We start from the raw sequence: 25251 nt of genomic DNA, 5'->3' as shown, positions 1-25251 counted from the left end.
CCAGTGGAGTCGCGGGAAGGTGCCGGTGGGGTCATACATTAGTACTTGAGTAAATATACATAGTTACTTTTCCAGCACTGCAGTACACACTCCCAGCCATGGACCATAGCTTCAGTGCAACAGATCTATTGTGAAGAATGATAGATTCTATATTTTTCATTGCTGTAATAATAAAACACTGATGTTGCACAGATGTTTGCGGTTTGTTTTTCTACATCAGACCTGGGCACATGAACCCAGCAATCTCTATTCTGATGGAACATTAGCCCAAAAATAATAGACCACAAGCTCACAACACGTCGCAATGCGGATGATGTTTTCAGATTATCTGGTTCTCTCAACCAGCTAGATTGGCAGTCAGAGCATTTCTTGTAACTTAAATTAATTTCCACAAAAACTCAAATGAGCAGAAATGCAGCAGCAGTTCAGTCAGAATAATGATGCACTTTATTAAACAAAGGCTTACATCTAAACTTCACTCACATCATGGAAACAGGCACTTTGGAGTGTGTATGTGGCGGTTAGTCTGTAGGTGGTTAGTCTTATGTACACATTATTGTATATAGAATGCATATGGGCTAAAACAGTCAATTATAAAAATATATATACTATTTTAATAAAACAATTTTCCAAAATAACTAAAACAGCAAGCTCACAGCTCAACACGTTGCGATTCTTGTTGATTAGCCATTTTAGCGTTACATGACAAAATATAAAATAGGGCTTAATTGACAAACCAAATTAGTCAATTTGTTTGTTGATGTATACATGTATATTCAAAATATGCATTTCTCGATTATTCAATTAATCCAAAAGGTAATTGATATAATAAATCGCTAAAAAGTTAATCGATAGATGCAGCCCAAAAAGCATACGTTCCTCTTAGCATTCTGTTTGTAGCAGATCGGTGCACCTGTATCCATCACTGCAAGTCAATACATGAGAATTTTACATGATGATAAATGTTACAACTTAATTCTATAAAACAAAATTCTACAAAGCATTGTATTCATATTTAAAATTATCCAGATCATGCCAGATTGTGTTAAAATTGTGAATAGTTTTGTTGTTTTTTTGCACTAAGTGGATTAGTTTTGATTGTCACTGTCGGGCAGAAACCTTATATGACCATTCTTCAACTTCTAATGATTTTTGTTTTGTTTTGTAAATGCAAAAGTAGCAAAAATAGCAGATCTAGAAGCTCACATCATGTTGTGGTATTGTGTTGTACAGTATAGTGTTGTGAGCTCGTACTGTAGATCTGTTATTTTTGCTATTCTTGACCCACGTTTCACATTGAACTAATGAATGTGACGACATACTGTAATAACTACCGGTACATTGGATCCATTGGAAGGTTTCAGGTTCAGGACAATACAAAAGTACATGTACTCAAGTACAATTTGAGGTATTTTTTACTTGCATATTTCCAATTTTCAATACTTTTAATTCTACTCCACTACATCTCAGAGGCAAATATTATACTTTTCACCACTATTTGAAATCTTGAGTTACTAGTTACTTTGTAGATTTGGATTATTAGAAAACCTGCATGAACCACTTCAGCCCTATACAGTATGTATACTTTAGCTATTTGAAAATAGCTGATCTACAAGCTCCCAAAATAGTTTGAACACTTCTGAAATGGCTAATGAGTACTTTTACTTTTGGTACTTGTGCATTTTGATGCCAAATTGCCAATACTTTTGTACTTTTACTCAAGTAAATTTTGAATACTGGACTTACTTGTACAGAGTATGTCCGCATTACAGGATTGATACTTAAGTAAAACATAACATTTTCGACCACTGATGATATCCGTCTCATATGGCACACAAAGTTGTACCAATCCTCCAGAGGATGAGAGACTTGCACCAACTACTTTTAAATCCAAGATAAAAAACTTCTCATCACTGCCTTTCATTAGAGGTCAGCCAACAAAAACTAACTGAACTTTGACCTTCATTCTGTTATGCCTCCTTCACTTTTCCCTCTTTGTTTATTCCTTCTGTTCTCTAACCACATGAACCTAGGCATCTTTATTATGGGGTAAATATTCGGCCAAAATAGTAGATCTACAAGCTCACAAACCTGCGTCACAACGCGTTCAGTATTCAGTCGACATTTAAACACATCCACCATCAGGTGGCATTAAAACCAAAAATGTCTGGATCCTATGGAACTTTTTCATGGTGGTGGGGTAAGAAGATGACTGTGAACCTAATCCTAATGGAGGTAAAATGAATCAAATGGAGTCTGTTTGGCTGTCGAGTGTCGATAAATGAACACATGACGTCGGTGGGAGAGGAGATATTGTGTGGTTTGGATAAACAGTGTGGTGTTGATGTTTGTAGAGTGTTCGTGTGTTGGAGCGCCTCAGTGCTGTTGAGGAGTTCATGTGCAACCTCTTCCAGAGAGAGAGACACTAGAAACGCGGCTGGAGACACAAATAATGTGAGCTTGTAGATCTGCTATTTTCGGCAGATTTGAGATGAGATGAACCGAGCTTGAAGGCAAAGCAGAGACTCAAACAGGAAAGTGCAAAGAGTGCGACACAACCAACCAGTCTACATGATCAGCTACTAAATATTCCACTCATTTACAACAGTGGTTCTCAAACCTTTAATTGCAAGGACCCCTGGTTTGCTATGCATTAGTCTCTCAAGACAGACTGTTGACGCAGTGTCAAATTCAAGGAAAAGAGGGCGCTGTTTTACTACCTACTGTTCAATCTGGTAATGAACAGTAGGTAATGTACAGTAGGGCAGTGGAACATTTTCATGTCAAGGACCCCCAAATTGTAGTTAGAAAAATGCTAAATTATTCAACAGAAATGTATTTGAGAACCACAGCAGCAGAGCTCTTCATGGGTCCGAAATGACAAACCCAAACTCTAATGGACCTGTGAAATGTGTGGACCCTGTCGACAATCAGCATTATGTGGACCTAGCAATTTGGGGCAAACCTAATGATTACAAGATTGCTTCTTCTACCAGTACATGCCAGTATAGGCTACTGTTCCATAATGGAATCTAAGCAAATTTTTTCGATGAAGAAGAAGGAACCCACGATCTCACGTGGTGATCACATGTGGTGCACGTATATTTGATCACATGGAGGTATAGTTCTCACAACTCCGCTGTCAGCCTGGTACACATTTGGTACCAATGGTACACATTTGCAGCAAAGAAATAAATTCAAAATCCTGTGTATAATCCACTGTTGACGCAGTGTCAAATTCCAGGAAAAGAGGGCGCTGTTTTCCCTTTTTTTTTGACGATGGGTTCTCCGATTGGCTATGCATTAGACCAAGTGATCTCATAACTCTGAGTGTACAAATGGAACCAAATGGACCCTTTTGTAGACTCTCGGAGTTACAGACCTGTAAAAGAAAAAAATTGGTGCCTATAACTATCAATCATTTTCCTGGGGAACCCCCTGGAACCACTGATTTACTAAACATATGCCTGTGGGGATACTGCGAAACATCTGTGAGTCTAACAAAACCCGTCACCCACGTGGGTTGTAAACTAGCAATGAGTGTTAAGGGCCCCCATTCTCCAGATGTGCACTCTAGGCCTTACATCACAGAGGAAGTCTCAATGCCACACCCACAGTGGCGGCTGAGACTCACTGATTTCATCAGTGCCTGTGTGGAATTGCACTTGGGAGCCATCAGCTCTCAAGAAACAAAATGAGGCTCTGTGCATAACTGTATCCCCCCAGGTTTTCAGAAGGTGGCGTACCCGTTTCCTATGATGGTTTATCTTCTCATAGCTCCGTTTGATTGGCTCTGCATCAGATTTGAAGTGGAAACACGTGTGACAGTGTCAACGTGTTTCCTGTTCCAATCTGATGCTGCAGAGGCAGTCAAATGCAAGCTATGGGAAAATTATCTGGAACCTTCTGAAAATCTGGGACTACATTGATGACAGAGCCTACTGCTAAAAAACAAAACAAAAACACGTTAAACACGCCGTAAATCACACCTACAATGTCTACTCACGTCCCTCATCTCTTATGTCTCTATTACCTCTAGTTCAAACCCTAGCCCATCACCCTACACATCATTATATCTTCATAACAACATCAAAGCTTATCATTAACTTAAATATAATGCCATGCGAAGCACAATTCTTTCCCTTTTTAAACACAGACCTACTGACTATTAAATGAGCCTTCGGCTAAAATATAGTAAAAGGAAAAAAAAAGAAACACTGTAACAGCCAATCTGGCAATCATTACCATTGACTACCTGGCAGTACCCAGTATGAATTGATACAATTATTGTTCTATCATGACATATCATGAGTCACTTTCAGGTCCCACTCCCCAGGTTGAGAAACCCTGGCTTAACGTTGATTAATGCTTTGAGCAACCACAATCATACTGTCTGTGACTCACCGACAGAGTCACCAGCAAACCTAAACATGGAAGTGAATATTGGTCCTGTGCATCTCCCTGGCAACAGAGCTTATGTCATCTTCCCAACCAATCAGAGTATGTGGCATTTAATGAAGCGCCTCATCTGTGACCGTTCATTTTACCAGAGGTACGTGACACTGCCTGGCGCCTGGCGCCTAGAAGCATGAATGTAAATTTTACATCCATTACAATAAACTATTCTGTAAGGCTTTACAATACATGATTCTATTATGTACATGATAAGACTACAATAGGCTAGGATAGATAGTGACTGTGTGTCTGTCTGTGTGTGTGTGTGTGTGTGTGTGTGTGTGTGTGTGTGTGTGTTCTAGCCTTCTCCCTCAGTCCCCTCCTGCAGGTTGTGTTTGACCAGGAACTCTTTGATGCTTGACTGATTGTCTAGCCCCGCCCACTCCTCTTCCATCTGATGCAGAAGCTCCTCCCACTGGCGCTTGTCCTTGCCCGTCTGCCACGACAAGCGCACCACCGCCCGCAGCAACGGGACCAGGAGCGGGTGTGGCTTGTGCATATGGAGGCGTGGCTTGTCGTCGCCAGCCAAAGGGATCGGCTGATCGTTTGACGGGAGCGTGGATGTGGGCGTGTCTAAGGGGGGCGGGGTTAAGGTTTGGAGGGCGTGGTCACAATTTTCCTGAGCCTCCTCCAGCTGTTCCATTTCCTGGAAACAGGTCGCCAAGGCGACCAGGGTATAGAACCAATGGGCGGACTGTCCCTGGTTGGCAAGGTGATGACTCTGGTTGCCGTAGTAACAGGCCCAGCCGAGTTTGACCTGTAGTGACTTGGCGTTGAACAGCGGTCCCACGGCCTCCTGGTACCTGCCCACCCTGACAATACAACACAACACTATACGATTAAATCACCTTTAAAATGTATACGTTTTTATATCCATATCCTCATTCTTGAGTCATCTAATGATTATTATGCTTAAATGATTTCTATTTATATTAGGATAAATTTGTGCGACTGTAAAGACAAAATGGAAGTGGGGAGGAGGCTTCACATCCGCATTATTGCTTGCTCATGATCATAGCTTCCGTGCCCCAGACTGTATGACGCAACCACTTGAAAATTGCAGGAGGCAACAGTCCGTTGCCGCGAGATAATAACTTTTGTTTAATTGTAAAAGTTGCCTGAGAGTGTACAGTATGACTTTAATAATATTAACATTCACTCCCCGAACCCACCTCACCCCTGTCCACTTTGACAGGCTGAAATAGCTTAGGGTTGACGACAGAACAGCATCTTGCAATGGGTCTGGACCACAAGATTCGATACACCACCAATATACCAAATACTTCAAGTTCAACAAACCATGTGCAACCCATATTTGGCACTAACAAGGGATTAAATTGTTTTTGGCTATATAGAAGTGTATATTTGTACGTCTCTAAATGTTTTGATGAATTGAAAACGGTGATCCCTATTGTAAACAAGTGTAATGCTTTATGGTGTCGTCCACAGTTAACAGTTTTTGTATTGAGTTGTGTTTGAAATGTACTGTAATTCTACAAACTGTTAATAAATACTTCAAATCAATCAATCAATCAACATGAGTTACCTGATCAGCAGCTGTCCTGTGTGCAGGTCTGCCAGGTAGAAGAAGTGTCTGACCGACAGCGCCTTCCGCAGGACAGACAGAGAACACAGGTGGTACAGGTACTGCTCAAAGGCTCTGCTCCGCTTAGCGATGGTCTCCGCTGTGAAGTTCCTGTGCAGCTTCTTCCCTAGCAACACAATACACAAAATGGTTGCTAATTATGGATACAATAACATGTGGGTGAGACTGGTAATGAACAGTAGGTAATGTACAGTAGGGCAGTGGAACATTGTCATGTCAAGGACCCCCAAATTGTAGTTAGAAAAATGCTAAATTATTCAACAGAAATGTATTTGAGAACCACAGCAGCAGAGCTCTTCATGGGTCCAAAATGACAAACCCAAACTCTAATGGACCTGTGAAATGTGTGGACCCTGTCAACAAACAGCATTATGTGGACCTAGCAATTTGGGGCAAACCTAATGATTACAAGATTGCTTCTTCTACCAGTACATGCCAGTATAGGCTACTGTTCCATAATGGAATCTAAGCAATTCTTTTCGATGAAGAAGAAGGAACCCACGATCTCACGTGGTGATCACATGTGGTGCACGCACATTTGATCACATGGAGGTATAGTTCTCACAACTCACAACTCCGCTGTCAGCCTGGTACACATTTGCAGCAAAGAAATAAATTCAAAATCCTGTGTATAATCCACTGCAGTAATCTGATCCTAGGTCAGCCTAATCATGCAAGCACTTCATGCTTTTATCTCTGTATCATGCGGCCACTTTCTTGTTGTTTCAATATTCCCTTTTCCAAGTTCTCTCCCGTGGGGCGGCACCGCTAAAACGGATTTTGGTGTGCGTTAGCATCCTTGTGCACAGTGTTTATCTCTGTATCAACCTTGAGTACTGTCTCCTCGGACCAACTCAGGTAACAATACACATAATGATAAACACACCAAGGATCCACTGAAGGCCTCTAATGTACAAAGCTGTAAAGAATGGATTTAATGGAAAGAAGCTTGTCCTGTGATTTCTTACGGGGGAAGCAGACACGTTCCATGTGGTCTCCATGGTGCCGTCGCAGCGTGCTGTGGAGTCTCTGGAAGTCCGAGTATCGTCTGGTGATGACAGCAGGCGTCTTATCTGAACCGCCCGACTGGCTCACATGGATGGTGTATAACTGCAAGTAAGTAAGTAAGTAAGTGCATTTTATTGTGGGCTCGCTCCAGCGAGCATACAATAGTTCTCTAAAGTCTAGTTTTTGGCATCTAACTACTTCCACATACTTTGTGCTAGAAATCTAGTTCAAACTTCAAAATGTTCAGCTTTATGGAGGCATTTGTGCTTTTTCTTTTTGCACATTTTTATTTTGTAAAGGTTTTTGCATGAGGTAGAGTCAGATCTTTCAGGGTTCACACAGAGGTGCTATCTGTGGTTGCTATAACAACACATAGCGTTGTTAGAACAACGCATTCAAATCTTGATTGGAATTTTTTACTGTACATCATATACATTGCAGGTTTTCAGCGAGCCCACACAGTTATCTAGTTTATATACCGCAGGACTTCTCACAGAGAGAACTCTCAAAGTGGCTTACATACAGTGATGTAAAATAGCTTGTAGATTCCACAATTTTGGAAAATATATTCATTTTTCAACATGGAAATGATTATAGCCATTATGCAAAAATGTAGTGCGATTATTTTAAATATCAGTTAGGAGATTATGTAATATTTGTGACAGACCTATAGCTATGTGTTGTGCATCTGATTTTTTATACTGTACATCTATGTCTGAACTCCAGTAACAGCAGCAAAGCAAAAGGAGGCACTGGCATGTGGGGTGGCAGTGGCTCAGGGGTAGAGTGACCGGATGGGAACCGCAAAGTTGCCAGTTCTATGTAAAGCGCCTTGGATAAAGGTGTACCTGTAGAAAATATGCCGTAGCAGAAGTGATGTGTTGTGACTTGTGAGCTTGTAGATCATCTATTTTCCATGACCAGAGGTTATTGAAGCAGCATCTAACATGGCTACTACATAGCACTCGATGCAAAGAAAAATACATGATGTTATTAATCTACCAATCCTACTAGTTCAAGGTTTCTGTATTGTTACATCTTTACCCACACTTTAACCACTGTTGAAGGAGACTGAACTTGTGACTTATACAAAAGGCTAGTGTTGTTTGTCATATATATATATATATTCATTGTTGTGACTCACCACATATTTGGAGGTTCCATCTTGCACCACGCTGGCGTCAGTCACCTCAAACAACAAGCTGTCCGCCTGCGATCTGCAGGAGACGTTGCTGTCACTCTGCGCTCTACAGGAAGGGGCGGGGCCTCGCAGGCTCCTCCAACTCTCCTGAAGCTGCCGGGTAAACTGGGAGGAGGAGCTTGGGGGAGACACGCCCTCTGGACTGGTCTCTACAGAGAAAGATAGATGAAGAGAGAGTGGTAATTGTGCATAATAGTGGCTGCCATGTTTTTCACCGGCGCAGGTTCCACAGATAGAAATCCCATTCATTTCTCCATAGATGTTTCGGAAAATCCTTATGATTAAGAGTCTTACGCAAGGAATCAAGCCAGGCTCCTGGTGAATCGTGGCCATAAAACATTAGATTCTGTTCATAACAATATTTGGAAAGAAGGTTACATATTTTAAGAGTGAAATAATTATTTCTCCCATGAGCCATATTGTACCTTCCTTCTTTTTCACTCTAATCGTTCTATATTATTTAGTATTTATACCGGTAATGTGTTTTTCGGTACAGAATCTTAAACAATTTGAAAGAGTTAGATTTGATTAAAGTTTGAAATAGGTATAGGTATAGGTAGCCAGGTTGGGAATGGTTAAAAATCAGAACACATCAGCTGCATAATTGTCAATAATGATGTCGTCAAAAAAGGTTTTACTTACGTTGTCGAATAATGGCTACATTTGTAGCGATGATGTATGGAGTGAGTAGATCCATAGAGATCCATAGAGATCCATCAAACATTATTAGGCTGGAGTTTAGTGTTACAGAAATGGCTTCACAGCGAGGTGTAGTAAGTTGAAAAAGGGCACTAAACACTATAAACAGATTCTCTTCAAAAGTAACACTTGGTGCCAAGCAGGAAATCTGCCAAACTAGAATTCAAAGCGACCCTGCTGTTAAACGGAGACCTTTATTATACCCCTACTGCTGGAACTCCTCCCTCTGTCTGTCTGTCTGTCTGTCTGTGTGCTTTTTTGTTTTTGCAAAAATAGCAGATCTACAAGTTCAAGATGCATTGTGATGATGTGATGCAATGTGAGCTTGTAGATCAGTTATTTCTGCTATTTCTGCACGATAAAATCATAATGATTAATGAACACAGACGATATACCGTTATCATGTGTGCTACCATGTGTGCTCATCATCACCAGCCTCATGGCAAAAGGCCCTTCAAACAACTCACACACTGATTGGATCATGAGTTGTACCACTGTGTCATTGTTAACAAAGCACCATAAATCAATCATTGGATTCCTCAAAGATACAGAGAATAAAACGTAGGCATCAAGCACGAGTGACAGAAACGTTCTGTACACTGAATAACTTAAGTGAAGACTCCCACTCCCTGTTGCCTTTTTAAACATTATTCAAGTTCATTACCCCGACGCACTTGTCCGTTGCCATAGGTGTGCAAAAGGACACTTCTCTGGAAAACTGGAAAAGCATCTGTGGCATTTTATACTTGACCACATGACCCGTTAAGTGGTCAGATGGCTGGGCCATGTGCATTTTCAGAGCACTTTTATTATCAACCGGTTGTGCTCTGACTTGGATCAGTGGGACTAATGTAGTAGAGCTGTACGATTCTGGCTCAAATGTGAATCTCGATTTTCCTACACAAGAATTTGATCACGATTCTAATTTTTCCCATGAAAATATTCATAAAAAACAAACATAAGAATAACTAAAATGAATTGGACAGCCAACTAGTGCTGCACGATTCCTCACGATTCTTCACAAAATAAGATTGCATAGGTGTTTGTGCAGCACTATAATGTAGTATACCGGCTTAATCTATTAAAACTATATATTTATATATATATTAGGGATGTCCAGATACTCTTTTTTCATTCCCGTTCCGATTCTGATAACACAATTTCTGTGTTAGCCGATACCGAATACCGATACGGCTGTTGTGATCTCGTGTTGTGTTTATAGCAAATTACTGCTAAACGGCAAAAAAAACAAAGCCATGTTGTTCACTCCAAGCGCTATTGCAGCCCCAGTGAATATCTCCACTCTAGATGGAATCCCCATTGAGTGGATCGAGTGCTATAAATACCTTGGCTTTTGGTTGGATATACACCTTCATTTTAAATTTCATATTGACTCTTTGTGCAAAAAGCTCTCTCTGAGAGAGAGAGAGAGAGAGAGAGAGAGAGAGAGAGAGAGCAATAGTTGGCTATACCAGCCTATTCAATAGTTGGCTATTCAAAAATACTTTTTTTACCTCCTGACCTGGCTGACGCACCACCAGTGCTCAGTCTTGTTGTATTTGGCCAAAAATGATACATTTTGTAATATGATTATTAATAATCACAGAATGTCACTGCACTGAGAGACATGCAGATGCTGTATACTCCCACAGCTGCTCTATACATCTCCTTACAACCGTGTTTTACGGGATTTTGCCGTTTGTGTTAAAAACACCATAAAACGGCCATTACCCTTTTCATGTCACCCCCTAGAGGACGTTCGTACACCACAAGAGGTGCACGCACCACAGTTTGGGAACCCCTGAAATGGATTAAATAACACCGGGCGTTCGGGTGTCTTTGCTTCTCGCGTCCCTGGAACAAAGTAGTTATTTAAAGGAGGGGTGTCCTTGTGTATCTTTAGAAAGCAGGGCAGGACAGTGGGGTAATTAGCCAACATAATAGAACATGCCTGAACAGGCCAAAAAGCCACATCTTAAAATGCATACAAACTAGACCTGTGTTTCCACCATTGCTCCCACTGAAACAACAGACCACATTAGAAAGAAGTTTCATTGTGAATTGTCCTTTTCAATTATGTGTATTTGTATTTTGTTTCGTATCTGCAACTGTTTATTACCTTCTTGGCAATTTGTTTACTTTTTATAATATTATTTTATTATTTTAAATATTATTTTAGATAATTGTATTAAATTATCAATGTTTTTTTTATTAAATTGATTAGTTCAAATAATTGTTGCAGTCCTATCTTATTGCATTTACTGTATACTTGTCACAGAAGGTGTGCAGTTTGTGGTGTTCGTATCATGCAAGCCTTTTGTTTTCTTACTGCATAATTGAGACTAGTATACAAAGCTCACAAAACAGAACAAAGCTACCTCTGAACATGATCATGTCATTTGATCCGTGGTCAGTCATGTGGTCTTTGGTTTTTGATTGAGAAGACCAGATTGATTCAGAGCTGGCAGTTCTTGAATGCACCCACCCTCTGCTACTGTGACATTACATAATTGACAAAAAACTGATTTTAAATCGTCCGTTATGATAACATTCATTCACCAGCTTTTATGTAGTATGAGGATAAAAATGACTTATTCTCTATAAATTACATTCATGGAGAGTTTTTTTTTGTCGCATTCCTAGGAGACATTAGCATCTTTCATCAAAGTATCAGTGTCATTGTCAGATTATCATTGTCATCAAAGTATTGGCTTAGCAATGCGACAAAGACAAAAGAAATCTCCATGAATTCAAGGCTTCATTGGGTGTGTAATTGATAGAAAATAAGTAATTTTTTGGGTGAACTACTCCTTTAACTACATCTATTGCAGTGATTTGATATTGTCTCTGGGACCCGGCCCCCAAAGACCCAAACTACCCTGGAAAACCCTCAGTGTTACCCATTTAGGACTGAGGCCTATTCTAAAAACGCCTTCTAAATCCTGACTACGTTTTCTGAGTGAAAACCTTCAAATATTTATTCAAAAATGACAAAACAAATGTATGTTGCTATATACTGTAGCACACAGCAACAACTACCCCAAAAGTGGTTCCAGTCCTAAAAGGTATTGTTACAAAAAAGTGGTTCCTGTCCTTAATGGGTTAACGCTCCTTTTCCACCAAATAACTTTGGTTCTAGAACTGGTTCTGTCTTGGAACCTTGGTGCTTTCACGGTACCGGTTGTGAACTGGCTTGCATTTAAACCAGTTTTAAACAGAACCATTTTAATCAATGTGTCAAATATGACCGGTCGAAGTGTCCATTTCACAGGGCAAATGCAATAGTCATCCAGTTTCTTTTCTTTTTGAATGATTTTTCCATTGTTTATGTCTTGACTGCATCTTCCAACCTGCAGAATAGTGACATGCCCACTTTGGTTCCCAATTCAGGGAAAGAAAAGTATTTTATTTTATTTTATTATGAAACAAATAACCCAATTAATTTTCAGTGGAAACACTGACTGGTAGAAAAGGGTCCTTGTGGTGATCCCTGGCCCTGAAATTGAGAGATAGTGATCTATTGGGGCTACGGAATGCATGTGATAGATTGAAAATATATTCATCAATAAATATGTATTTATCAATCTGATAAAAAATATATTTCATTTGTATGTGTCAATATGGTTGAAAGTGCTTGTCCTCACAGGCAGGCAGTGCCTGCAGAGCCGGACTAACAATGGAATTAAGCGCCAGGGCCCGAAGCTTGCAGGGCCCGGTACGAGACTATAGGTACAACTGTTGCTTCTGTCGAAAAATATAACGCAACACAGGAACCCCCGCTAGTGTTTTTGGTCTTCTCGTCTGACAGTTTCTGTAGCAGCCTGATACTAGCAGCAAGAGGGGGGCAGTCGGCCTGGGGGGGTTCCCGACGGCTGCGCGTCGCTTCCTCCTCCGACAGAGGGGAAGCGAGTAAGCGACGCCGTCAGAAGCCCCCTCGCTCAGGAAGGCCCCCTCTCTCAGACCGACCAACGTGTGTTGTTGTTGCGACAATAACATAGCCTACAGCCTATGTAAGAGGAATATAAACACAAGACCTTGGCGCAAAACTTCATATTTACCCTGCTCTAATGCAACAAAAGTGTGTTCTTACATCCTCCATTTCACGATTTCAGCACTCGTGAGTAAATTAATGTAATTGCTAATTTGCTATTATGAAAGTTTTCAGTGACGTTGCACCCACCACAACTTGGTTGCATTGTCGTCAATAATTAATCTGTCTTTAAAACGTTCTAATATTAATATAGCATATTGGCATTGTCTGTTGGTACACACGTTATATGGACCTTGTAACAACATGGTCAACAGCACTGTTTGCAAATGTAGCTACATTTGTTGGCCACAAAGACAATTTAGACAAAACATGCTGCTGCATGTTTAATGTTATGTATTAATAACCATAAAGTAATCTCCTAGTCCTTACATAATAGTTTAGCAGAGACTGAAGTTGGAAAGGCTGTGCCCAGTGCGGCTGTGTCTTGTGTGTCAGGCTGTCAGCGGGCAGGGCAGGCAGTAGTGGATATGCGCTAAACGGCGAAATGCATGTTAATTAATTAATTCATTAATTGGCTGAATCTGTAGGGCCTTTTGATTTTGTGAAGCGCCAGGGCCTTGAGAGGGGTTGATCCGTCACTGAGTGCCTGCAACTTTGTTTCTGTCTGATGGCTTCCTTCTGGTATGTCAAACAATAAATAGATAGCAGTTTAATCTTGGATTGTTTAGTGTCACAATGACTTGGGTTGCCAAGGAAACGATGGAGCCACAGTTGATGGCGCAGAATGGAGAAATAAGCCGTCATGGCTTTCTGCTAGAAATATCTACAGGCCTCCCCTACTGGGCGGGGGTTCTTTCGCTTTACAGAAGTCGTTTTACAGGAGTTGGGCCATTGTCACATGTTTTACAGACTAAAATAAAGCTCTCATCATGCCTCACAGGTTGTAAGCCACACCTCCACAACTAAGCCCCGCCTCCACAGTGTCTTACCTGTGCTGCTAAGCACCTCCTCCATGGACTCTCCCATAAAGTCAGAGTCGCTGTCCACTCCTGACCCCTCCCCCTCCTCCTCGTCGCCTCCGCCCCCATCGAAGCACAGTGTTCCAACCAGCCTGTCCGTCACACACTCCTCCTCTTCCTCCAGCTCCGCCTCCCATTGGTCCTCGTCCTCCAGGAAGTGTTCTCCTCCTCCTCCGCCATCCGGATCAATTCCTGGTTGGTCGGGCTCTACCCCCTCGGGCCCCGCCCCCTGGCCGTCTCTGAACAACGAGCGTTTGAGTCGGTCCAGCAGCCGAGATGCCATGCAGGCCTCCTCCTGGCCACCAGGTGGGGCTGGAGAAACAGGAGGAAAGAGGGGTCAAAATCACACATAATAGGGCAGCAAACTATGGATTATTTTCTTAGCGATTGTTCAAATATATTTTGTGTGGTATGAACTTTATATTTCATTTATTTTTTACATTAACCACTTAAACTCTAGCATCCTTATTTTGACGGGAACATTAGCCAAAAATAACAGATCTACTTAGCAGTATAAGGGGGGTAGGGGGCAAGGGGGGTAAAAAGAGCAGACCAAGCACAAGTTTTCTAAGTATTGAACTGTCTGAAAATACACTCAAATAAGCAGCAGAGCTGCCTATAAGCTCCCCTATTCTCAATATTAAATTAAAAACAAAAATCCGGCTATTTATCATACCTTTTCATTTTGCACTAAAACATGCTCAACAGGAACTGTAACCAAATAATGGCCCGGTGCAGGCCGGTGCCTTATAAACGCCTGGGGTCCAAATTGATTTAGCATAATAACAGCCCGACCTACTATTTAAAAAAATACGCTATGTATGCATGCATGTATGTACAGTACTGTATGTATGTACAGTATGTATGTATGTATGTAATATGTATGTATGTATGTATGTATGTATGCATGCATGCATGCATGCATGCATGCATGCATGTTTAGGGTACCAACGTGGCGCTGTTGAGCGTCCCACCGTGCACATGTGCATGATGGGAAGCAAAGTTTCTTTGGGAGGCTGACAGTTTTTTGGGAAGCTAGTAAGCTACAATATTTACCTTCTACGGGCCACATGCATGTTTCTGCATTACCCTCACTCCCCCCCCCCCCCCCCCCCCCCCCTCTACTTCGGACGCTGTGTCATCTGTCATACATACTGCTCTCACCCATTTGGAGGGGGGGGGGGGGGGACTCGTATGTCAGGCTGCTGTTTCTGTATTTCAGTTCTGCGTTTAACACCATCATTCCACAGACTCTTGGCAACAAGCTGCTGCTGCTCGGATTAACACCAAGTCTGTCAAGATCCACGGCACCTCTCCCGTCATCCTCAACACCAGTTCCCCCCAAGGGTGTGTCCTGAGCCCCCTGCTGTACACGCTGTTCACACATGACTGCTCAGCAAAACAACCGGGCAGTCATATTTTGAATTTTGCAGACGACACGGTTGTAGTGGGACATATATCCCACAACGATGAGTCGTCATACCGGCAGGAGGTGACAGACCTAGTGGACTGTTGTGCAGAGAATAGCCTCTGTATCAACGTGGGGAAAGCGAAGGAGATGGTTGTAGAGGAAGAGACCATGCCCCCCACCTCCCCCTGTTCATAAATGGAGCTATGGTGGAAAGGGTCCCTAGCTTCAAGTACAGTACCTCGGGGTGCACATTTCAGAGGACTTGAAGTGGACCACAAACACCTCAAACATCTTAAAAAAGGCCCACCAGCGACTCTACTTCCTCAGGAGGCTGAGACAAGCTGGCCTCAATACCTCAGTGCGGGAGGCGTTCTACAGGTGTGTGGTGGAGACTGGAGAGTATAGTTCTCACATTCTCCATCACCTATGGGAACTGCTCTGCTGCTGACAAGAAGGCACTGCAGAGGGGGTGAAAAACGCCCAGAAGATCACCCACAGCAGTCTCCCGTCCATCGAGGACATCTACACCAGCAGGTGCAAGAGCACTGCAGCTCACATTATGGAGGACCCCACTCACCCAGCCCATGAACTGTTTACCCCGCTCCCCTCGGATAGGAGGCTGCGCTCCATCAAAGCCAGGACTGAAAGGCTCAAACGCAGCTTCTATCCGGGGACTGTCAGGCTACTGAACTCTTAAGTCAAATAAAATGCACTTTAGCTGTTTCTTTGAGTGGTGTAAACTACTCCTACAACTGGCTTTGTTAGTTTACGTGTCTGTCTGTCTGTCTGTTCGTACCAAAAAATTAGCATGGTTGCTATGGTCACCCAGTTCACACGGGTGTGATTTCATTACGTCAGACATCACGTCAGACCACAGCTGATCAGTCTATATAAGACCTTACACCACTCAGTTCACACGGGTGTGATTTTTAATATGCTGCTCAGTTTTAATGCACTGCACTTTGGCATTTTATGCTTATTCTTTTTATTGATAAGTTTTAAATATACACTGCTGGTCCTGAGTACGATTTTCGTTTTATATGTGTAAACATGTGAAATGACAAATAAAGTGAACCTTGAACACACTACCACCGTTTTACTAATCATTCAAGACCCACAGAATATTTTGTTCTATGAAACACCAAAGCTCTAAATATTTAACTTTAATGTTAAGATGATAGTCAGTCCAATTGGGGCCTGGAAATTTAGAGCTGACTGACGTCATCATTGGGAGCCAGTGAGCCACACCGTTACACTCGGTCTTGTTTTGTCTTAATTGTCATTGTCACTGGGCTCCATGGACCCCTGGGGTCTGTAAGAGGGTTCCAGGGGGTCTCCAGCAACGTTGACAGTGTACAAACAAATGGAAACCAATGGAGCCATACAGGTCCATTTGGTTCCATTTGTTCACTGTCAGAGTTATGGGGTATACTATCATGTGGCGTATTGCAAAAACACTGCAGAGGTTCTTGACATTAAAAAGTTTGAGAACCACTGTAGATAACACTAAATCCTAATTGTATACTTTGTTATACTATGTCACTCCTTGGAAATAACGCCTCTACAATCATAGACGTGTTACATACACAGTTGACACTGCACATTTTTGCACTGCACTCTCTTTTTTTCATCTAGTTTGTCAAAATCCCACACCGCACTCCTGTGTGAAGCTGCCTGCCAGCAGCACACACACAAACTTGAGGAAATGAAACTCACGCAGCTGCACATCCCAGTTTCTATCCTGCATGGCAGAGATAAATAACTGCTTTATCATGCTGCCTAATGAGTCGAGAGCATAAACTAAGTCCTTCACATTTTCAAACAGAAAGTCACCATAGATGAGACTGAGAGTAATATTCTAAACTAATACAAATAAAAATAAATCTAATTGTTGTCAACTCTCAGCCCATTCCTAACATATAGGCAGACTGTGAAAACAGACAGATTGACAAAACAAATATAGACAGATTGCTAGAAAAACAAACAGGTCAACTGTTAACTGGGTCAATCAGAGGTTTCCAGTATAGGTCAGTGGAGCTGGATCCAGTTACAGCACTGGGAAGCCAACACTGATGGAAACAATGTCACACATTTAATAATGCAACAGTTACATCAGCCTCTAGCCAGAATAAAACAATACACTAGCATGGACACATTGATTTAGCCTAGTGCATGCTTTGCTGAAATCATGCATTAATTTTAAAGAGGATTTGACATAATTACCACAACATCATCCGTGTATATTGGTCAATCTGTGGTTGGCAACTCAATCAAACTTTTTGTTCCTGTTTCAAGTTTAATGTAAGCCTCATGTCCTAATCCTTTCCCTCTGATTTATTCATCTAAACGCCTCTTCCATTGCAACAATACTATAATTCATTATGAAATTATGTTTTGACTGCTATACACAGATTAGATTAAAGTCTCTCATATGACATCTCTTATCCTGATTCCTTGCCTTAACTAAACGAACAAAACCCACCCATGTCTACCAAACTTTAACCAAAGTTATTCAGACAGATTAGCCTCTGCCACCGCCTTAAACAGTAACAGTTGTGCAAAGTTAATCTACCCAACAATCTAATATAAATTTGATCACTTAACTAGGTTAACAACCTAGTAGTTAGTGATACGAGTTGTTGGGTTGGAGAGTTAACTCAGCTGCTCATCATTATTAAGGAGATATAAGTTACAAACTTACACCAGTTAAACGCTAGATAGTTTAGTCGTGAACTTTTCTACAGTCAGTCTACTGGGATACTAACCAACTAGGTTAGTAAACTGACGGTGTTTATGAACACCATGCACATCATGAATATTGCAACTCACCTCACTCCAACCAGTCCGTTAATGTTAAATAATATTCCATCGTGGTTTAATGTTTATAGAACGCTTGCCCTGTCTGTTGAGTCAGCCCGTCTCTCTGCTGTTGCACCAACGGCGGTGATCTGTTTAATTCTGTGACTCAAGAGGTCGCTACTTTCTGAGGGTTTCTGACGAAAACGTTTTAAAATATTATGTCATGACAAACATTGTAACATGTCACAATGTATCACGTGACCACTGACCAGTGATCTATGTATATATTCTATATATATATTCCGGTTTCCGGGAATATTAAACGCGACATTGACCTGTCTACCGTGACACAATATTTGATAGCTCACCAAGTTCTGTGTGGCAGCTGTGTGGGATCGCGTGTACGGTTCTGTCGGGCACGATGGGCGTGTTCACGGTTCATGGAGGGGGCGCGCATCATTCATGAAAATCATATGGACGAAACTACTTGAATGGCACCGCACCACGTCCACGTTACACTATTGTTATGAAAGAATTATATAGAATAGAATAGAATAGAATATATTTAGAATAGAATAGAATAGAATAGAATATTTGAGTCATGCATCATGCATGATTGTTCATATGAATTGATAGTTTTTTTTAAAGAAGGTTTTTGATCAGCTGTAATAGCATCCAGCCAGGCAAATTGAGTGCATTTGACCTCAGTTAATCAAAAACCTCCATATCAAACATTAGAAAGAAGAAACCTATGGGTGGGTAAGACTGGAGGTCTCCCTTGCATCAGTGCTCCATACCATTCCTGCCAGGCCTGCCTCAAGGAACTCTTCACACCCACACCACCAATACAATCTCCACCTGCAGTCCTGCACCCTCCGCTCTGGAAACACGTCATCCCATGAAAGCCCAAGACAAATTTCCCATGTGGACAAACTGGACAATAATTTACCTCGACCTTGCCCTTGATCCCCCCAAGACGAAGCCCCGCACTAGGGCGACCTGCAGCTCATGCTCCTCGGCTGCTGTAGAATGCCCTCTCTGACCATCTGGGACCATCAGTCCGTTGACAGTTGACTTGACGCTTTTAAACATATTCACTCATACTGAGGAAGGTCAGAGGGCTGAAACAATTTGTAGTCTGCAGCAAGTAAGTAAGTAAGTAAGTAAGTAAGTAAGTAAGTAAGTAAGTAAGTAAGTAAGTAAGTAAGTAAGTAAGTAAGTAAGTAAATAAATAAATAAATAAATAAATAAATAAATAAATAAATAAATAAATAAATAAATGTTTCTTCTCATGCACAGTGTTCTATATTAGGACATGCCTGATGAAGGTCTGACGGCCGAAACGTTGCAATAAAAACCAAACTGAGTGAAGACAGTGTGCGGGATTCTCTTTTTTCTACTTATCAGTTCCTGTTATCCGACGCACCTGTCCTTTGTAGGTGTGCAGAAGGACTTTTCCGTATATTAGGACATCCGACATACTCATACACATGTACAGGGATTTTTAAAATGGAGCCGTATCCCTGGCCCTTTTAAGACCCAGATGTGTCTTCATCATCATCCTCTAATTGATTGATTGATTGATTGATTGATTACTTTATTATATGAAATATCAAATTAATGTTCAAGCTATATATTTTTTTTAATAATGTTTTATTGGGTTTTTTCCATTTTTAAAATACAAGACATTCAAGGAACATAGTACACAAAAAAACAACAAAAAACAACAACATCCATGACAAAACAAAACCAACAATAACTGATCCCCACCCGCCCACCCGCTAGCCCTGAGGGGAGAATAAACTTGTAGAAAAATTTATGATAATAAACAATACTTACAAAAAATAATTAGGAAAGAAACTTGTAGGCGAGAAATTACCATATAAAAGAAGCTAAAGAAGAGAGGGAAATTAATCAAGCTATAGTTAATCAAGCTATATACCAGTTAACCATGTGTCATGTGTCACATGGTGTGTTAATAGAACTAGGCCTACTTTTATCTTCTTTTTATTCCATGCCCACGACGAGTGCTCATATAGGCAGTACAGGATTAGTGAGCAGTCTCTCTGGTCTCCCTGGTGGTCCCCAATGGGTCATTTTTCCTCAATTATATGCCCATGATGAGTGCTCATAGGCAGGTGAGTAATAGTGTAATAAGTGTAATAGTGGAAATGACACTGCACTGTACTGTAATAGTGTAACAATGTGTATATTAATAAGTAAGTAATAAGTAATTCATGAATAAGTAATAGTGTAATAGTGTATAGGCTACTAGTGTAATAAGTGTAATAGTGTAATAAGTGTAATTAATGTAGGCCTAATTAGTAATAGTTAGTGTAGGCTAAGTGCACCAGGGTGGCGGTGGCTCAGGGGTAGAGTGGCCGGATGGCAACCGCAAGGTTTCCAGTTTGAACCCGGGCTCCCCCAGTTAGTGTCGACGTGTCCATGAGCAAGACACTGAAACCCTTCTTCCGCCATCGGTGTATGAATGTGTGTGTGAATGGGTGAATTGATGCACAATCTATGTAAAGCGCCTTGGATAAAGGCACTATATAAATGCACCATTTACCATTTACCATTCTTATAAGTGTTCTGGTATATATGTTTACCCCTTTTATGTTTCTCTATGGACTGTCAACTAATAAAGTTTGCATTGAATTGTAATAGTGTAAAAGCCTAATTAATAGGCTAAGTGTAGGCAGTGTAATAAGTGTAATAGTGTAACATGTTCAGCATGATAAAGGCACTGCTCACTTCACACTTTTTTATGACAGAGGAGAGGACGTTTTCCAATACGTGTTCCTGTGTTGTAGCCTATATGAAGGCCGCATAGGCCGAAACGTTACTATGTTTCCCTTAAAGCACAAATAACATGCATTTTAAAACTGTTTTTAATATTTAATATCATATTGTCTATGTCCCTCAAACTTAATTCTAATGTTTGAGCCTCAATCACCACTCTGATATAACCAGTCCTTGTCTTTTCTTTCTGGACTTTGAAAGCAGTTTTAGCTGCAGTACCACAATGTCCTGAGGTGGTGGGGGTGCTGATATGCAGATTATTTAATATTTGAGTCATTATAATACTGATGCTAGATAAAACCAGGCTTGTTTCCATTCCATGCCAGCTTGGAAAATCAACAATGGTGGACATTGTAAACAAAATGGAAATGCAAATTTGGAACTGAAGACTGAAGAAGAGGTGGAATTATACAAAGTAGGGTGACATTGATGACATCACGATGAGGCCAAAATCAGTCGAGCTGTTCCTGAGAGCAATTTCCATTAAAGCACCCATATGACATGAAAGCCTGATTGTTCAAAATTGGTTATTTGTGGGGATAGAAAACACATATGGGAGCCCCAAAAACACAAAAGAAATAGAAAAAGTTGAATTTTATGTTATAGGTCCTTTAACGTTTTTTTCACTGCATTTGAAGACTGTGTGCAGGTGTTTGTTCTTTTCCAAAACAATTATTTTAAAAAAAAAGTATATGTATCATGTATTAGAAGGAAAACATCAGTCACCAGAAGTGTTTTCGATTAATCGAACATGGTTATTAATTGACTGGGGTTATTTAATCCATTAATAAAATGTGCCCAGCGATTTATAGCAGCTGAGCACCTTTACCGACGGACCGGATGTTATGCCGGATGTGGATGTAGCAGCTAAACTGTAGCCAAACAACAACGGGAGGTAAGATTAAATCTAACGCGACTAGCGACTGGACAGCGGGGGGCCGTCTAACACATGATCTTTTCTTAGAATTGGAAAGGATGATTTAGATCGCGAGTTATTAACGTTTTAAGATTTTCGTTCTTGTCGGAGATTGCGCAACAGGCACTCCTAGGCTGTGGAGCGTTGCGACCGGTTTTGATATCATTAATCTCCGTCATCTTAATCAATCTCCGTCAAGGCATCAGACCGTATTAAGCACCAGGACGGAGATCTCAGTCCCTGGCCCCCAACCAAGTTTTAGTTACAATGGGTTTGGGGAAGGGGGCGGGGCAGCTAAAATGAATATCAAATAACGAAAAACTGAACCGAGCAACTTAATAACTGTCTGGGGTGTTCACAAGCCTGAGTAGATGATAAAATGACCAAAAGTTTTTGAAAGTGACCCCCCCCCCCCCACGCCTCCCTCTCTCTCTCTCGGCCTTGAATCGGTAACAGGTACGGTCGCCCCTTTTCCAACTCGCCCCGCGAAAAGTGAAGAATGGTCAACTCGGATTTTCGAAAAGTGAAGACCGGTCGCCCCAAAGCCGTGGATAGCTCGCCCCCAAAGCGTGGATATCTCGCCCCAACGTGTGGATATCTCGCCCATGTTTATTTCTTTATATTAGAACATTTAGAACCTGCACTCCATGTTTATTTTACCTTATTTCTCATATTAGAACATTTAGAACCAGTTTGTTGTTGTTGTTGATGCATGGGTAATGAATGGCTCACCACCCTCCATTGTTCTGGAAATTCCATTCTGGATAGCCATGGATAGCCAATTACCATAGGCATTACCATGCATCACCTGATGCATGTTGTTGTTGTACCATTTCCATATAGCCATGCATCACCCTCCATTCCTCCATTGTTGTTGAAATTACCTTATGCATGTTGTTTTTGTTGTTGTTGTTGTTGTTGTTGTAGTACCATTGTTGTACCACCATGGAACCCCCTCAAGGACCACTGTTGTAAGGCATGGGGAGAGACTATGTTTTGCACTCCGTCCGTGTGCATTTTTTTATATTACTCTTCCAGATTCTGTAGCGTTCCCACCCTTTTCACATTGGCCTGTTATAGCGCCACAAACTAAATGGTTACATTCCTACAGTTGATCTGTTGTTGTTGTTGTAACGAGCCAGTAGCCTACACTCAAACAAAAGGGGCTGATGACCATTGGGCCCCCTGCACTCTCACTATAGCTAGACACTTTACCTCCTCCTCCCTGTCTAGCCCTCAAAAGTACAGGTACAAATCTCTCTCTATCTCTCTGTTTAAAAGTACAGGACAAATCTCAAAGTACAGGTAAAATATAGTACAGGTAAAAAATCCCTCTCTCTCTCTGTTTAAAAGTGCATGTAAAAATCTCTCTCTCTCTCTCTGTTTAAAAGAACAGGTAAAAATCTCGCTGTTATCTCGAAAATACAACGGTTTTACGGGGCGACTTGTCCGGACTTTTGGGGGCGACTTCGCCGGAGATTTTAGGGCGACCGTTCTTCGCGGTCGGGGCGACCGTTCTTCGCCGTTTGGGGCGACTTGGAATTGGGGCGAGCAGTTTTGTATTCCTTGAATCTACTGTCTCAAAAATGTTTAAAGTGGAGCCTCTATTAGTTATTATTGCCAGTGTCTCCTTTCCGCTTTTGATTTTAGACGTCATTTAGACTCTTTATTTAGATTTCCTGCATTGCATATTGCCCATAGATATCGCCTCAGTAGGCTATCCTGCTCGATCATAAACATTCTGCGGAGCTTCTCTTTTCCCAGCTATCACCAAGGACAGTCTAAGAAGGATGAGACGCGAAGACCGTACGGGCGACGCCATGTTGCTTTGGAAGGAAAGAAACATGCGCAGTTGAGACCAAGGAAGCTGAACGCGGAAGTGTTGGCTGCATATAGCCCATTGCGCATGTTTCTTTCCTTCCAAAGCAACATGGCGTCGCCCGTACGGTCTTCGCGTCTCATCCTTCTTAGACTGTCCTTGGCTATCACGAGCGCTTCTTTTACAGAATGCGTTCAACGTCACGACGTTTTGCAACCTATTATTTGCAACAGGTGGAATGATTCTGATCTGTTTGAGTGTTACCCAAGAGGAGAATTAGCAAGAGAGGCCAACTTTGCTTTACTTCCTGTATCTGCGTGAGGTGGGCGGTAACATTATTAGGAGACAGGAAGAATGTTGGAGTCTATTCATTTCCAATGGGAGAGTGAACGTGAACACAGCTTCTGAACCATTCCTTAACTCCATGGTCACTGAACTAAATACTGGACCAAATCATCACAAGGCACACAATATTTACAAGATATTCATAGTAAAATGGCTTCTTTTAGCGAGACAAATCAGGAGAAAATCTACTTTGTTAATGACATTTCTTTATCCCAGCAACAAACTCTCGCGAGATTTGAGATGAGTCCGGAAGCCTCTCTCTGTCCATCTGCAATTTCACGGACAACACATAGGGGGCTCTGACCCCATATTTAAGATGAGAATATGTGAATATTATAATGTGAAATGAATGGACATATTTAACACGATTAGAAATTATCCTTATGTGCCCAAATTAGAGCTGGCATACTTGGTCTGCATATTGAGACAGGCAGATATGTAGGCACGGTTGAGGAGGATAGATTATGTAGTCTGTGTGATCTAAAGGAAATTGAAATTGAAAAGTATTTAGTTTTTTATTGTCCATTCTACAACTCTATTAGGGAGAGACTTTTTAATGAGATAAATCCAAATCATGAATTTATATGGTTGGAGGACTTCGAGAAACTAAAACGACTATTTCAAAAGTACACCTTGTCAGTTGTTTTCAATGTACTTTGTTAAATGACTTGTCAGTGTTGTTGTCTTCTTCTTCTATCGGGTTTCATGGCGGTTGGCAAACCTAAATGGTGCATTACCGCCACCTACTAGACTGAGTGTGGAAACAGTGTTGTTGTCAGGGGGGGAGGGTGGAGGTTGGGGAGAAGCAAACCACGCCTACTATATTTAGGAGACCATTTGTAGGCTTTGTGTACCATTTCGCCTCTAGTGGCTCCAATGAAGTTGGCCCATCTTCATACATAAACCATCTTTGGTGTTACTTACGAATGAGTGTTGTAAGAAATATGGGCAAAAGTTTTTAATTTATAAAGGCATGGCGGGGGGATGCAAAACGTTTTCATCTGATGACCCAAAAGATACATTTGGTGTCTCCCTCTCTGGGACGGGACTACACTGTTATTTCCAGATCGAGTCAGACCAGACACATATATGTCTATGGTCAGACACACCCACCTGCTGGGCTGTTGATAAACATTACAAAACGTTTTAAATAGTGTTGTTGAACACACCCGGAAGTACG

The 25251-nt window shown here is 41.4% G+C and overlaps 1 protein-coding gene across 1 annotated transcript; it reads right to left on the bottom strand.

The window, feature by feature from the left end:
* Positions 1-424: 424 nt before the first annotated feature.
* On the bottom strand, positions 425-18437 carry snx21 (sorting nexin family member 21). Its single transcript, XM_079517949.1, has 6 exons — positions 18220-18437; positions 13950-14291; positions 8214-8419; positions 7030-7171; positions 6002-6167; positions 425-5267 (listed from the first exon to the last, which is right to left on the bottom strand). Exons 2-6 carry the CDS (start codon positions 14260-14262, stop codon positions 4754-4756), a joined length of 1341 nt encoding a protein of 446 aa, XP_079374075.1. The 5' UTR covers positions 14263-14291; positions 18220-18437; the 3' UTR covers positions 425-4753.
* Between the last annotated feature and the right edge of the window lie 6814 nt (positions 18438-25251).

Source organism: Electrona antarctica, assembly GCF_951216825.1.
Source record: "Electrona antarctica genome assembly, chromosome: 2".
NCBI lineage: Eukaryota > Metazoa > Chordata > Actinopteri > Myctophiformes > Myctophidae > Electrona > Electrona antarctica.
The sequence above is the reverse complement of the archived record's forward strand: the minus strand, read 5'-3'. Positions and strand labels throughout refer to the sequence as shown.